The sequence below is a fragment of the Geotrypetes seraphini genome, chromosome 16 (assembly GCF_902459505.1).
Source record: "Geotrypetes seraphini chromosome 16, aGeoSer1.1, whole genome shotgun sequence".
In the NCBI taxonomy this organism is placed as follows: domain Eukaryota; kingdom Metazoa; phylum Chordata; class Amphibia; order Gymnophiona; family Dermophiidae; genus Geotrypetes; species Geotrypetes seraphini.
Window position 1 is genome coordinate 20817251 of NC_047099.1, and position 15495 is coordinate 20832745.

Here is a 15495-nt window from a genome sequence, read left to right on the forward strand (position 1 = left end):
TTAGAAAAAGATAGTAGTTTATTTATTTTAAAAATGTCTATACCGTTTACAACTAAACGGTTAACAAGGCATACATACATAATCTTAAAACATCATTAAATAGACATACAAAAAGATCTTAAAACTCATAGCTAAAAAAAATGCTAGCAAAGCTTTACATAAAAACAAACCTTAAAAGAGATAAACCTTAATAGTACTTTATTTTGTTCTACATAGGAACAGCTAATATTGAGGATAGACATAGAGAATGACACGGCGGATGTTACCTGCGGCTAGCTACGAGTAGCCGTGGATAACCGCCAAAACGGTGGAGGGGGGGAAGGTGCTCACTGCAGGTGCGGGGACAAGGCCATCCACCGCCTCGGGGAGCAGTGAATGGCCTTGTCTCCGCGGTTGAGGGAGGGAACGTGTGCGGTCACTGATCGCACGCGGCCCCCTCCCTCCTTCCTACCTACCCACTCAAATCTATCTATCGCCCTCCCTCCCCCTTACCTTCGTGGCGTGTTTTAAGGTTTCAGATTTGTTGAAAGCCACCGGAGCATATGTGTAGTCATGTGCGTGTGTGGGCAGAAGCTTCTCCCCAATATCCATTAAATTCTCAGATGCTGAGCCTCTAAAAAATTTTTTCTTTCCCAGCCACTCCTCTCTCTCTCTCTTTCCTGCTACCTCTCCAGGCTGCATCTCATTTCCTCTACTCCTGCTTCTGGATGTTTTCTCTTTCTTGGTTGCTGTCCCCGGATTTTTCTCCTTTTCCCAGCTGATCCCTGAAGTTTCTCATGTCCCTGGCTGCTGTTCTTTGATAGTTTTCACATTTGTCCTGGCCGGCGTTGCTCCCTCGTAATAAAGCCAGTTCTCCATGCTCACAAAGTCTGAAGGAGGTTGGGGCATGAAGGTTCCTGTTCCACTTCCTAAGCCAAACTTATACCGGAAAATATTGCCGAATCCGTTGAGGTTATTCATGTGCAAAGAGGATAAGGTGCTCCCCTGGGTCTGCGGTGTCTCCACTGTCATCTCTGTGCGCTGGAAACATGAAAATTAATCTGGTCATATACGTGTGACAAGGCAACAGCTGGTCGGAACAACACTGGAAGACTGTAACTTAGAGGGATTGAGAGACAAAAAAATGTGTTCAAGTCGTTTAGGTGTTAGCTGGACAGATCTGTGCTTTTCAGAGTTACTGCTCGCAAGTCAGTTAAAATCGGGTCCGAATATAGCAATCAATTTTGGTATCTTGGAATCACACTAGGATACACCACCTCACTATTCTATAAATTCTTTATAGATTCATCCCTGACTATGCCCAATCATACTAGACGGTTATGGTCCTCTGAAAATACGTGGTCAGGCTTGAACAATGGTTATATTTCTTCCAGCAATCTTAAAGTCCTACCTTATCTATTAGCCCAGTGGTTCTCAACCCTGTCCTAACAAAAGTGCAAAACAATATACATACATATCATAATAATCAAAATAAGCACTTATAATCAATCAATAATAATACAGAAAAATAAAACTCCCTCTGCCTTCCAATTTTTTCATCGGGGAACAAAACCAATCAAAAGAGATACCCCCACCCACCCTCCCCTGGTGGTGTGTGTGCTAAAACAACGGAAAATAAAGTAAAATACAACTATAATGAATCCACAAAAGATGTCAATGGACCCAAAACTAACTTAAATATCTTATTGTGCCCCAGCATGTCAGCGTTTATCTTTTCATACTTATAACACAGGCATATATTCGCCCACCAAAAAAGTTAAACTAAGGCGAGTAACCATTTGCATGGCTATCCCGGTCATAATAAGGAAAAGCATTTTTATGCTTTTTATTATGCATTTTTAGAAAATTATTGTAGGGTGATGATGAGTGTAGAGTTTAACCAAACAAAGAAGAGAGACTCAGTGGTGGACTGAAGAATACCACAAAAAGAAAGCACCAGAGCCTCGGGAATTGGAAAGTTGTGTACACTTCTGGAGGCCGCACCTTCGAAAAGATATAAACAGGATGGAGTTGGTGCAGAAGACGGCTACTAAAACGGTGGGTGGTCTTCGTCATAAGGCGTATGGGGACAGATTTAAAGATCTCAAAATGGATACTTTGGAGGAAAGGCGGGAGAAGGGAGATACGATAGAGACGTTTAAATACCTATGTGGCGTAAATACACAAGAGGCGGGTCTCTTTAAATTAAAAGGAAACTCCAGAGTGAGAGGGTGAGGTTAAAAGGTTAAAAGGTAATCTAAGGAAATACTTTTTTTTACAGAAAAGGTGGTAGATGCGTGAAATAGTCTCCTGGTAGAGGTGGTGGAGACAAAGACTGTGTCTGAATTTCAAGAAAGTATGGGACAGACACGTGGGATCTCTTAGGGAGAGGAGGAGATAGTGGATGCTGCAGATGGGCAGACTGGATGGGCCATTTAGCCTGTATCTGCCATCATATTTCTGGGTTTGTGAGTTTCTAGGAGACCCAACATGGGTCATGTTTCATTAGGGATAGTCTGCAATTGATATTCCAAAGGGTTTCATAACTGTATCCTAATCATTGTCCAATATAAAGAGAACTGAGCTGGATGTTCTAATACCAAACTGGATACCATAATAAACCCAAATGGCAGCTTTACATAATTAAGCTAAACAAACAGGAGAAAAGTTGATCAAATTCTTGAAAGGGGGAACCAGTAGCCAAGGGACCTGAAAATTAATTGAGGTATGTAAGGCTGAAGGCTTCCCTAGAGCACCCAACATTCTTGCACTGGCCCTAGTCTGATCACATATGAGCTGGAAATCTATATCCTTAACCATTACACGGACAATTCTTCATTAAACTTACTTACCTGGCATTCAGTAGTTTCATGAAGGTTTCCTTGTTGCGGGTACTTCCTAGAGAGAAATAATACAGACAGTGAGTTGGCCTATTAATGGAGTATCATCCATCACACCATCACTGGCTGAGTGAAGACCCATTGCTTCCTACCTGACTCTCTTCTTCAAGATCTTAAAAAGAAGAATGGTAATCCCCAGCAGAAGGAAAATCCCAACCAGTAATGTCCCTAAAATATCCATCCTCAGAGTCCATCTACTGCTGACGGGAACTTCTGTAAGAAGAGCGAGAAATTGTAATCCTCAGAGGGAGACCTATTAACATTCTACCAGGGTCCAGAGATCTACTCAGTGAAAAGGGGAGATAAAAACACATCCCTCAGGGTTCAAAGACCTGCTCATAAAAGGAGAAAGACTCAGACAGATCCTTTTAGGATTAAAAGATTTACCTGGGGAAGGACAAAAACAGGCAAGATCCATACATTAATGTGGGGAAGGATGAACCCTTCCCCCCCATACCACTCTAGGGGGTCTCAAAGGCTTAGTTGAGGAGTGAGAGATAGCAAGACTCTCCTAAGAAAGGAAGCAGACCCAGGCACACACCTCCAGGATCCTTGAGATTTATTTAAGGAAGAAAGGACACCTATTTCCTTCCTGGGTCTGGAGACTTACCTGGAGCAGTGACGGGAATTTCGATACATGACTCCAGGTTGCCATCTGGGAAGGTGATAAATTTGCAGCAGTAAGTACTGTTCTTTTCTTTCATGTTTCCCTTTGTCAGAAAAATGGAGATATTATTGTCTGACTCGTTGTAAAGTAGGACAATCTCTTTGTAGTCAGGATGTCTGGAAATCCCCATGTTAGGATTGAACACAGCTATGTTGATGGGAGTCTCGTTCCCCTCTTGTCTTCTCCAGTTCACCTGCACGAGGTGTTCATTGTGCCTGGAGAAGGAGCAACTGACCTTCAGAGGATCCTCCGGCTGTTGGGGCTTCTCAGTCCATATATGAACTTTTGGGCTAATTATTCCTGGAACAAAAATAGGGGATCTTATAAGAGAAAGAGACCACAAACTGACACCTCATTGCTACAGAAGCCCAAGATGGAGTTCAGAGACACATGCAGACTTTCCGTCCGCCCTGCGGCATCTCACACCCACCCTTTACAGCTGGAGAGCTCCACATGCCCCAAAACACATATAGGGAGTGTATGATGCACTGGTTAAAGCTACAGCCGCAGCACCATGAAGTTGTGGGTTCAAATCCCACACCGCTCCTTGTGATCCTGGGTAAGTCACTTACATTAGGTACTTTAGGTAGAGTGTGAACCCACTGTGACAGATAGGGAAAAATACTTGAGTGTCTGAATGTGAACCACTTAGGCTATAAGTGGTATATAAATACAAAAAATAAATATATCCCCCTTTGCACTGACTTTCAAGAATAATAGCTTACTGCGGTTACGTGTAAATTTAAACCAATTATTACTCCTTAGCGCCAATTAAGAATTATGGATGTTTTGTACATTGGGTGCACAGTGAGGGTAAATACAGTATATACACAATGTTGTAGAATTAAGATGTATGTATGTAACTCAAACTAACATAGGTTCTTTAGTAACTCAGCTTCTTAAGCCCTCTGATGCGAGGGTATAACTACAGCACACAAACCTTGCCCTGAATTCACATTTGGAAACGGAGTAATTCATTTCAAATCCAGTCTCACCTGTTCCGAAGCAGGTCAACACCAGGGACCCCAACAGGACAACCTCCCGGGGCATGGCTGCAGCTTCCACACTGAGAAACACATGGAGAAGAGCTACAGACAGAGCATCTCGAAGAAAAGGAGTCTTGTGAGACAGAGAGGCAAACTAGTGTCCCGTGCACCTCCTTGCCTCTAATTTCTGTTCTCTCAATATCAACAACATGCAGGAAGCGGAGAGCCCACAAAGAGCATAAGCAAGGCATGACGAACCCAAAGGAAGAGAGGTGGAGAGGTAATGCAGAGATGGGAGGGAGGGAGAAAGAGAGTGGAGGGGGAGTAAGGGAGAAAAAGGCTGTTCAGAAAGAGGAAGTGATGGGGAAGAACAGGCTGTGGAGAGATGAGAGGGAGGGGAGAGATTTGCAGAGATGGGACAGAGGGGGGAGAGATGAGGAAGGAAGGGCTGTGCAGAGAGGGGGAGTAGGGAGAGAGGAAAATGGGGAGGAACATGTGGGAGAGTAGAAAGGAAGGGAAAGAAATGGGAAGGAAGGGCTGGGCAGAGAGGGGGAGGGAGGCAATGAGAAGGGGAAGAAAAGACTGTGAGAGTGGAAAGAGGAAGAAAAGAAGGAGAAGAGATGGTGGCTCAGGGTGTTATGCTAGATATGATAGAGGTCTATAAAATACTGAGTAGAGTGGAAAGGGTAGATGTGAATCACTTGTTTGCTCTCTCCAAAAATACTAGGACCAGAGGGAATGCGATGAAGCTACTAAGTAGTATATTTAAAACAAACCTGAAAAAATATTTATTCACACAACGTGAAATTAAACTCTGGAATTCATTGCCGGAGAATGTAAAATCAGTTAGCTTAGCGGGGTTTAAAAAAGATTTGGATAATTTCCTAAAAGAAAAGTTCATAGGTCATTATAGAGATGGTTTGGGGAAATCCACTGCTTATTCCTAGCATATGCAGTATAAAATCTGTTTTATTCTTTGGGATCTTGCCAGGTACTTTGGACCTGGGTTGGCACTGTTGGAAAGAGGATACTGGACTTTATGGACCTTTGGTCTGTCCCAGTATGACAATTCTTATGTTCCTATGAGAGAAAGAGGCTGTGCAGGGCTAGACGGCAGAGAAGGGAGGGGGGTAAAGAGATAAAGAAAATAGAGAAGGAGGATATGCTTTCCACTTCTAAAGAAGAGAAGGGAGAAGGTGTTTAGAACCAGGAAGAAGAGAGGAGCAGGGGGAGGCTGCAGAGAACCATAGGGAAAAGGAGACGGGAGAAAAAAGGTTGTGCAGAGCTGGAGGGGAAGTTGTGCCAGTTGTATTGCAGGTTAATTATATTCAGCATTTCATGATATGCAAATAACATCAGCATCTCTGTTTCTTTCTCACAGAACAAATGACTCAGTAGCATCATTCAGCCAGTCCTCTTCTTTGGGAGTAAAGTCTGGGGCCTGTCACTAAACCCAAACACTAGAAAATGGGGCAGGACCTCAGTAGAGATCCTGCACTTCCAGTTCTGCAAGCAATGAGCGCAAACAGAGTTACATTTCACCTTGCTGGTCATCTTACAAAAGAGAGAATATTCATATTCTTACATCACCTCAGTAACAGCACCACAAACTCTGCAAGGGTCAAGCTGAATTTGTTGGCAGACAATGTGGTGGAATCAGTTAGCTTAGCAGGGTTTAAAAAAAGATTTGGATAATTTCCTAAAAGAAAAGTCCATTGGCCATTATTGAGATGACTTGGGGAAATCCACTGCTTATTCCTTGGATAAGCAGTATAAACTCTGTTTTACTACTTGGGATCTAGCTAGGTACTTGAGACCTGGCTTGGCCATTGGTGGAAACAGGATACTGGGCTTGATGGACCATCGGTCTGTTCCAGTATGGTAGCTCTTATGTGAGCCAAGTATAGGACAATCAAGCCATTGTGACTGCACTGATCAGGTTGGCTCTTAGGCATTGGTGGAATGAGGCATTATGACATCACAATCTCAGCTCTGGAATGTTGCTACTCTTTGGGTTTCTGCCAGGTACCTGTGACCTGGGTTGGCCACTATTGGAAATAGGATACTGGGCATGATGGACCTTATGGTGCATCCATGAGGAGAGGAAGGGCTGGAGTGGGGCTCAGGCCTCTTCAATGCCCAGGGCTGATGCAACCCACTGGCAGCTGAAGCAGGAGGCACAGTGGCAGAAGGAAAACCTAGTGGTAGGAGCAACAGTGATGCAAAACACTGGCATTTTTCTCTAATTTGATTCAAGCTGCACTGCTTTCCCAGGTCACAGCAGCAAGTAGCACGTATGAAGATTTCACTTCTGGTGCACCCCATACACTGGAACTGAAACCAGAAGAAATGTTGCACATTGCTTCAACCTAGAGGAGTGCAGGTTAGATCAAATTTTTTAAAAAATGCCAGAGCTTTGCACCGTTGCTCTTGTTGCCACACTTGGATAACCTGTCTTTTAGATCGTCCAAGTGCTGACTTGGATGGATTTTTAGATGAATTTCAGTTTTGATTATGAGCCCCTTAGCCTATAGGGAGAAGAGGAGATAGTGGATGCTGCGGATGGGCAGACTGGATGGGCCATTTGGCCTTTATCTGCCATCATGTATCTATAACCATAAAGTTCTATGACCTCACAATGCAGGTGTAAAGAGCCTTAGCCTATAGGAAGAGGCGATGCAAATGTTAAGAGCCTTAGCCAATAGGGAGAGGAGGAGATAGTGGATGCTGCGGATGGGCAGACTGAATGGGCCGTTTGGCCTTTATCTGCCATCATGTTGCAATGTTTCTATAACCATAAAGCTCTATGACCTCACAATGCAGGTGTAAAGAGCCTTAGCCTATAGGAAGAGGAGATGCAAATGTTAAGAGCTTTAGCCAATAGGGAGAGGAGGAGATAGTGGATGCGGATGAGAGACTGGATGGGCCATTTGGCCTTTATCTGCAGTCATACTTCTATGTTTCTATTATTGTGCTGCCTGTTCATAGGTAGGGCTGGGTCCACTGCTTCTCCCTATGACCCTGGGCAAATCACTTAACCCTCTATTGCTCCAGATACAAAAATGTATGTAATGTACCTTAGAAAGGCAGTACACTTCCCCCTCCGTATTTGCAGGGGTTAGGGGCAGAGCCGGCCTGCAAATATGGAAAAACTGCGAATAATATTCGGGCCGGTTCTGTCCTTATCCCCAGCTTCCTCCGGCTATTTTTAGCCCTGTAAGCCCCCCCCCCCCCCCCCAAGCCTTTCCTGATGGTCTAGCGGGTTTACGGGGCAGGAGCGATCTTCCCATGCTCCTGCCCCGTGCAGATCGCTCACAGGAAATGGCTGCCTTGAGCTCCCGTAGCCTCTCAAGCCATTTCCTGTGAGCGATCTGCACGGGGCAGGAGCATGGGAAGATCGCTCCTGTCCCGAAAACCCACTAGACCACCAGGTAAGGCTTAAGGGGAGGAGGGCTTACAGGGCTAAAAAATTTAAATTTATTTTTTGGGTCAAAAATCGCGAATAACCAAATCCGTAGATACGGAATTCGTGAATTCAGAGGGGGAAGTGTATATCAAATGCATTAACCTTACCCATACCCTGGCAGTGCTGTTATGATATGGTAGGTATGCTATGGGTTCTCAATGGGATTTTTTCAGAGTTTTATATTATTTCACAATTTGTCTGGCAGTTGGCACTGGAGGGAAGTTGTGGTGAAATCTTGCAGTCTTACCTCAATCCTGTTGTATATGTAAAGGATGTTTAGACCCTCATGAAGCTCCTGAATCCCTACGCCGGGCTCCGTCTCTGGCAGCGTTCAAGGCCCAGTCGAAAGCCCACCTCTTCGAGACTGCCTTCAACTCCTAACTCCTCTCACCTTGGGTTCCGCATCCCCAGCCCTATATGTCATGTCTGTCTGTCCATCCAAGTTAGATTGTAAGCTCTACTGAGCAGGGACCATCTATTAAATGTCAAAATGTATAGCGCTGCTTACAGCTTTCAGCGCTATAAAAGTGATAAATAGCAGAGAATCTTGTGAAGGGATCCACCAAAATCCACCAGGAAACAGTAATTATTTGCACAGGACTGCAAGAAAGGCAGCAACATTTCTGGCAAAAAATATTTGGTAAGCGCAAAAAAAAATGAAGGGTATAGAAAAGGTAGACAGGGACAGATTTTTCAGATTATGGGGAACCACAAGTACAAGGGGGCACTCGGAAAAATTAAAAGGGGACAGGTTTAGAACAAACGCCAGGAAGTTCTTTTTCACCCAGAGGGTGGTGGATACATGGAACGCGCTTCCGGAGGCTGTGATAGGCCGGAGCACGTTACAGGGCTTCAAAGAAGGTTTGGATAGGTTCCTAGAGGACAAAGTGATTGAGGGGTACAGATAGGAGTAGAGGTAGGTCATAGGGATAGTCAGGGACCACTGCTCAGGAAATGGGCCTGATGGCGGCCGCGGGAGCGGACCGCTGGGCAAGATGGACCTCTGGTCTGCCTCAGCGGAGGCAACTTATGATTATTTCAAATTGCAGGCTACTTTGAAATGAGTTGTCAGTTGTGCTTGAAGGCATTATTTGTTGATAAGGGTATAACCAGCACAATTCAGACCTGTATATCTAGTGTAACCCCCCCCCCCAAAAAAAAAAAAAAAAACCCAACACATTCCCACTTGTTCAGCAAACTTGGCATGCCATACGGCTCTAGCTGTCAAAATAACCAGAGTAACAACCCTGCCTGCCTATGAAAAGGCAGCATCGTAAACACTACATCCTGCAATCATTTATTGTGAAAAGAACTGCTATAACTCCCTACGCACAAACCGCAGGGACAGCCAAATCTCATCTCTCGCTCACTCAGACAGACTTTCAGCCAATAGAGTAAGAGACCACAAATTAAAAAAAAACAACCACCCCAAAAAACACCTATGCAGACACAAACTAAACTGAGAAGCCAAGAAGTCTCGTTCTGTAGAACGAGAAACAGAAATAAATTACTGTACTGCGGAAAATAGAAAGATATCAGAGCTCATACACTAAACTAAACTAAACTAAACCTTAGGTTTATATACCGCACCATCTCCAGGGTTGTGGAGCTCGGCACGGTTTACAGGAATTGTAAAGAGAAAGGAACTACAAGGAGAGGGTTAGAAGAGGATCAGAGGGAAGAAGGACGTTAGCGGGTTAGGATGTCAAAGAGGAGGGAAGTGTTAGATTTTTGAGAATAACCAGGTTTTCAGATGTTTACGGAAGGGTTGGAGAGCACTCAGGTTGCGAAGGGGGGAGGTAAGGTTGTTCCAGAGCTCGGTGAGTCTGAAGTGGAGGGAGGTTCCTAGTGTTCCTGGGAGGGAAATGCCTTTTAGTGAGGGGAAGGATAGCTTCAGTTTTTGGGCGGGTCTGGTGGTATTAGGATTTGAGGAGTTCCAAGAAAGCGGAATTAATGGGGGGAGGATGCCGTGGACGATCTTGAAAGTTAGGCAGATGCATTTGAAATGGACTCTGGGAATTATCGGAAGCCAGTGAAGCTTGAGAAGGAGCGGTGAGACGTGATCGTATTTACTTTTTGCAAAGCTAAGCTCGGCTGCGGCATTTTGAATCCGTTGGAGTCTGTGAATACAGATTCAATAAAATGCCTCATTTGCACACAATAATGAAATGACTTTTAGGTTCAAAATAAAGCATCTCAATTCCTGAAAGGTTTTAACCATTCATCTAGAATCCACTAATTGGTTTTGTATAATCTTTTTTCTTTCAAGTTCTTAAAGATGATGTTATCCAAACTAGAGACATTCTACATTTCCTTGTAGAGAAATATATGCTGAGGCATTAAGAAAATGACATTTTTTGCCTTGTGAATGAAGGATCATTACAACACATGTTGTTTGATTGTCCCCATTTATCAATATTTTGGTCTTCAGTGTGGAAGACGATTTCTCATGCGTTAGGCATCACCCATCCTCTAACTTATGCCATTGTCATTATAGGAGATAAGAATTCTTTATTACCTATCTCTGATTACAATAGAATCCTCCTGAGAGCGCTATTTTTAATTGCATTGAAAGAGATATTGTCTAATTGGAAAAATTTATCCTCTGCTTCATACATGTCATGGTGGTCACGTGTGTCTATTATTGTGAAATATGAACGCATTTATGCTGAAAAGTTTGGATCCATTAATAGATTCCATGATATTTGGGATCCTATCTTGGACTTATGATATTTCTCTTTTTCTTTTACATTGAGATATTTTATTACCATTTTGCATAGCACTATATTTGTGATGTATTATTCCTCTTGCCTGATTTTACTTACATAATGCCTATTCATTATTGTGTGTATATTATGTCTTTGAGCAGAAACTGTTGATTTTTGTCCATCTTTACATATGGCTAGCCACAGGTGATTATTTGTATATCTTTAATGTTATCTTTCTCTGTTTTTTGTGATTTTCCTTTTCCTTTGTTATTTGTATTAAAATCAATAAAATTTATTGAACACAAAAAAAAAAAAAAAAAAAAGAAAATGACATTTTATTTCTGTGCTGCATAGACATGCTTTTTCATACAATTGGAGAAAGCCTTTCAACCTGAGCACAAATAACAGGATATAATATAACATAAAAATGTATTTATGAATCGTAGTACATTTCCCAAAGAGAGAAAAACCAATAAAAGATGTCCCAGGGCTGGCTTAACAAGTCTGCAAACTAGGCACGTGTGAATATTTAAATGTATGATGTCCAATTACACCTTTTTTTTGCAGGACCATTCTATGGGGGGGGAGGGGGAACATCAGGATGAATATGATTGTTGAAAGCAATTATCCCAAATTTTAGAGGGAGGAAGAAGAGCCCAGGTGCTTAACTGAAGGACGACGAAAGGTTGAACGTAGAGAATGACGCGGGGACAAATTTTTTTCCGTCCCCGCGGGAACTCATTTTCTCATCCTGTCCCTGCCCCATTCCTGCAAGCTCAGCCCTCATCTGCACAAGCCTCAAAACACTTAAAAAAAAAAAAAAGTGTTCAAGTCTTGTGCGGTTAAGGCAGAGCTTACAGGAATGGGGCAGGGACGGGCAGGGACTGCAATAAAACTCATGGGGGACGGGGAAATTGAGTTCCTGCAGGGAGGGGGAAAAATTTGTTCCCGTGTCATTCTCTAGTTGAAAGTTCTAGGCTAAAGCGCCTGATTAGAGAATGACACGGTGACAAAATTCATCACCGTTCCCGTCCCTGCGGATAACCGCGGGAAATAATCCCGTGTCATTTTCTAGTGTCTATTTCAACCTCGGTCCTTCTACACCAGCATTCTTCAGAGCAAAGCTTGCGGGTCAGTGGTTGTGGCCATTCATACTCTCATTCTTATGTGAGCCATTGTGACATCACTGATGTGATTGGCTCTTAGGCACTGGTGGAATGAGGCATTATGACATCACAATATCTGCTCTGGATACCAGAGACTGTCATTCTTTAGTGTCTATTTCAACCTCGGTCCTTCTACACCAGCATTCTTCAAAGCAAAGCTTGCGGGTCAGTGGTTGTGGCCATTCATACTCTGATTCTTTCCTCTCTCCTTAAAGAATGACATGAAGACTCTCCAGGCGTCCTGGTCTTTGGGTGCGACGGATCAGTTTGCTTATATGCAGCTCTCGCATTATGCAGCCTCCTTGCCCAGGGACTCATTGACCCAGTCTTTTGCTATCACTTTACGCGACTTTTTCTTCGATGCTCAGTGGGATTGGCTTTCTATCTCTCAATTTCATCGTAGATTGGTGGCTTTGCAGCCACGGCGGGATTATCAGCGGCTTTTGACGTCTTGGGCCCGGGACCTGGGATGTCGCCCGCGGGTGGCGTCCTTGGCTCCTCTGGTGCGCCGGATACCTCGGGTGGTGCAGAGCGCCGAGCTCCAGGAATGTCACTTTCGGGTTTTACATCGGGGATATGTCTCTCAGCAGCGGGCTTTTTATTTCGGATGTGCTCCTACGGCTATTTGTCTGAAATGTCACCAGGTTGCTAATTCTTTGGCTCATGGGGTGTGGGTGTGTGCATCTATTTCTGCCTTTTGGATGGAGGTCCGAGGTTATTTGGAATCTTTGGTGGGTTATCGGCTCCCCTCATCGGTGGAAGGGACTATTTTTTTGGCGGAGGGCTATTTGGGCGGACTTTCTGCAGGTGATAGCCTGCTCATTCGTAAGGGTTATATTGTGGGAATGAAATGTATTCTTGCTCATTGGCTTCAGGACTCCCCGCCCACCATCTGGTATTGGCGCAATAAATTGCATCTTTTAATGGTCTGGGAGTCCATGTCCGCTCGGTTTTCTGGATCTCGGAGCAAGCTTTTTCTGTCCGTTTGGGCTTCTTATTTGGATACTTTGCCCCCTATGATAAAGAGCCAGGTGGTCAATCGCTTGCGGAAGCCAGTTGTCCCCGTATTGCCAGTGGGTTGAGGGCGGGGGTTTGGGGGTGGGGGGTGTTGGGTTGGAGCGGTTGGGGGGTTGTTTCTAGTTTGGTTTTGGAGGGCTCCAGGCTATCTGAGTACAGGCCTGGACTCTCACTATTATCTGGGATTTCTAGTTGGGTGCTACCATGATATTCCGTATTGAGGCATTGTACTGTGAAAATAATTGTGTTCTCTCGGTTCTGTGTATATCATTCATGTTGGTGAATAAAAAAGTTTATATAATAAACTTAATCACAATATTGTGAAAGTAAACAGAACGTTTTTGGAAGATTAAACTGCACTTCTTCCCTTGAAAAAAAAAAAAGAATGACATGAAGATGGTTTCCCGCGGTTATCCACGGGGATGGGAACGGTGATGAATTTTGTCACCGTGTCATTCTCTACGCCTGATTCCTTTCCATCAGCCCTGAGAATAAGGCATGAAACTATGTATAATCCCGTGGAACCAGGAGAACCAGCAGCAGAATATGTAGGATCATGTCCTCAGACATGAAACTTCATCTGATCAGAGAATTAATTTGAGGGCCCTTTTAGTAAGCCGTTTTAACTGGGGAAAATGATTTAACAGAATGCATTAAAGTGTTTTGCGTTGGTGAGCACTAATGGTGTATCGTTTATTTGGGGGGGAATTATTTTTTTTGCTGGGGGCGTGTCATGGGTGAAGAATGGACTAGAAGTGTTAACCAACCCGCGCACTTGTTAACTGGTCAACACTAGCCGCGCACTCGCGCTAACTTCGGTGCATGACCTGAACATAAAATAATTGAAAAAGGCTGAACTTACAGTCATGGTAGACACAGGCTTAGGGGCTGGTCCTATACACGGTGCCTATATCAACCAGCGCCTGAATAAATGGCGCCAGCTACCTGCCAATGGCACTGGGGCGCCATTTACAGAATCGCGGCTTGCGCTGCCTATCTAAAAACGTAGGCGCCTGAAATTTAGTTGAGAGTTTTAAAGGCCTACATTTCAGGCGCCTGCGTTTTTGGAGAATGGCGCTTAGCAGCGCCTAAGTCACGCTTCGCCCATAGAAACGCCCACTTAGCTGTTAGGTGCCACTAAGCGCCATGCAATAGGTGCCTATCTTTTAAAGAATCGAAGAGGTGCCCATCGCCCAATTAAATTCTTTTACCCAATTATTGAGCCTATTAAGGGAATTTTGCCAATAACTTTAGGCGCCCTTTATAGAATCAGCTCCTTAGTGCGTGGGACTGACCCGTGCTAGCACGCGCTATGCCCATTTACTAGCGCAACTTAGTAAAAGGATCCCTTTATTATTTCTATTGTTTATTTCTTGGGATTTATTAACCACCTTTATGAAGAGCTTCACCCCAGACAGTGTAACACAGGTACAGTTTAACATAAAACTTACAGCATAACAAGAGTAAAATGACCAAATATAAACATAAATTCAATCCACGAGATAAACTTGAAATCAGGAAACCGAAACCTAATAATAGAACTACCAAGAAACAGTATGAAACAATGCACACATTTAACAGCACTGAAATTTAAACAACATATCTCATAATACAACATCAGCGTAATACAGCTGAAACACCTAATAAGCACGCAATTGAACGTTCAAATAACAGAGATATAATATGTCAGCATAATACCACTGAAACACCTAATAACCATGCTTTAGAACAGTCAAATTACAGGACATAATACAACTCGTGTTTAAGCCCGTTATATTAACGGGTGCTAGAGTAGATGTCTGTCTGTCTTTCTTCCTTTCCGTCTCTCTCCCTGCCCAGATCCTCACTGAAGCCGCTTTCCAGCTGTGCCAGCTGAGAGATCCCTTGCCCTTTCCTCAATCCAGCTGTGGCCAGCTGCCCACACACACCTGCCCAGCTACACAACGGGCAAACACATCCCGTCTCACCTCCAAAACCCATTCGCTCACACTTGGTGCTGGATCGCTGCCTGATGTTTAAACCCGTTACATTAACGGGTGCTAGAATAGATGTCTGTCTGTCTTTCTTTCTTTTTGTCTCTCTCCCTGCCCCATCTATCTTTTTTCTTTCTTTTTCTCTCTCTCCCTGCCCCGTCTATCTTTTTTTTCTTTCTTTCTCTCTCCCTGCCCAGACCCTCACTGAAGCTGCCTTCTAGCTGTGCCAGCTAAGGGATCCCTTGCCTTTTCCTCAATCCAGCTATGGTTGCACTTTCCAGCGGCTATCCCATGTCTCTCTCCTTACCAACCCAGGCCCCAACCCAGTAGCAGCGGCTCCAGTGGCTATTCCATGTCTCTTTCCTCACCAGCCCAGTAGCAGCATCAGCAATCCTGACTCACCAACCCCGCATTCCTTACCCAAAGCAGCAGTGGCAGCGCTGTAAACAGACCGTGCAGAACACTGCCCTCAGAATGATCTATTCCCTTGGAAAATTTGACCACATCACCAACGCCTTCCTAGACTCACACTGGCTTCCAATACAAGCCCGCATCCAATTCAAACTATACTGTATTTTATTCAAAACCTTAAACGGAACGGCACCCACCCACCTAAACAACCGTCTAAACAGG

The 15495-nt window shown here is 44.1% G+C and overlaps 1 protein-coding gene across 1 annotated transcript; it reads right to left on the reverse strand.

Moving 5' to 3' along the window:
* Positions 1–503: 503 nt before the first annotated feature.
* Positions 504–4596, reverse strand: PVRIG (PVR related immunoglobulin domain containing). Its single transcript, XM_033923354.1, has 5 exons — positions 4542–4596; positions 3490–3846; positions 2972–3092; positions 2832–2877; positions 504–1020 (listed from the first exon to the last, which is right to left on the reverse strand). The coding sequence occupies exons 1-5, from the start codon at positions 4594–4596 to the stop codon at positions 775–777; spliced, it is 825 nt and encodes a 274-aa protein (XP_033779245.1). The 3' UTR covers positions 504–774.
* Between the last annotated feature and the right edge of the window lie 10899 nt (positions 4597–15495).

Coding starts and splice junctions, on each gene's coding strand:
- PVRIG (XM_033923354.1), bottom strand. CDS start 4,596: ATGCCCCGGGAGGTTGTCCTGTTGGGGTCCCTGGTGTTGACCTGCTTC. Junction 2,878..2,971: donor ATCTTGAAGAAGAGAGTCAG/GTAGGAAGCAAT, acceptor ATTTCTCTCTAG/GAAGTACCCGCAACAAGGAA. Junction 1,021..2,831: donor ATGAAACTACTGAATGCCAG/GTAAGTAAGTTT, acceptor TCATGTTTCCAG/CGCACAGAGATGACAGTGGA.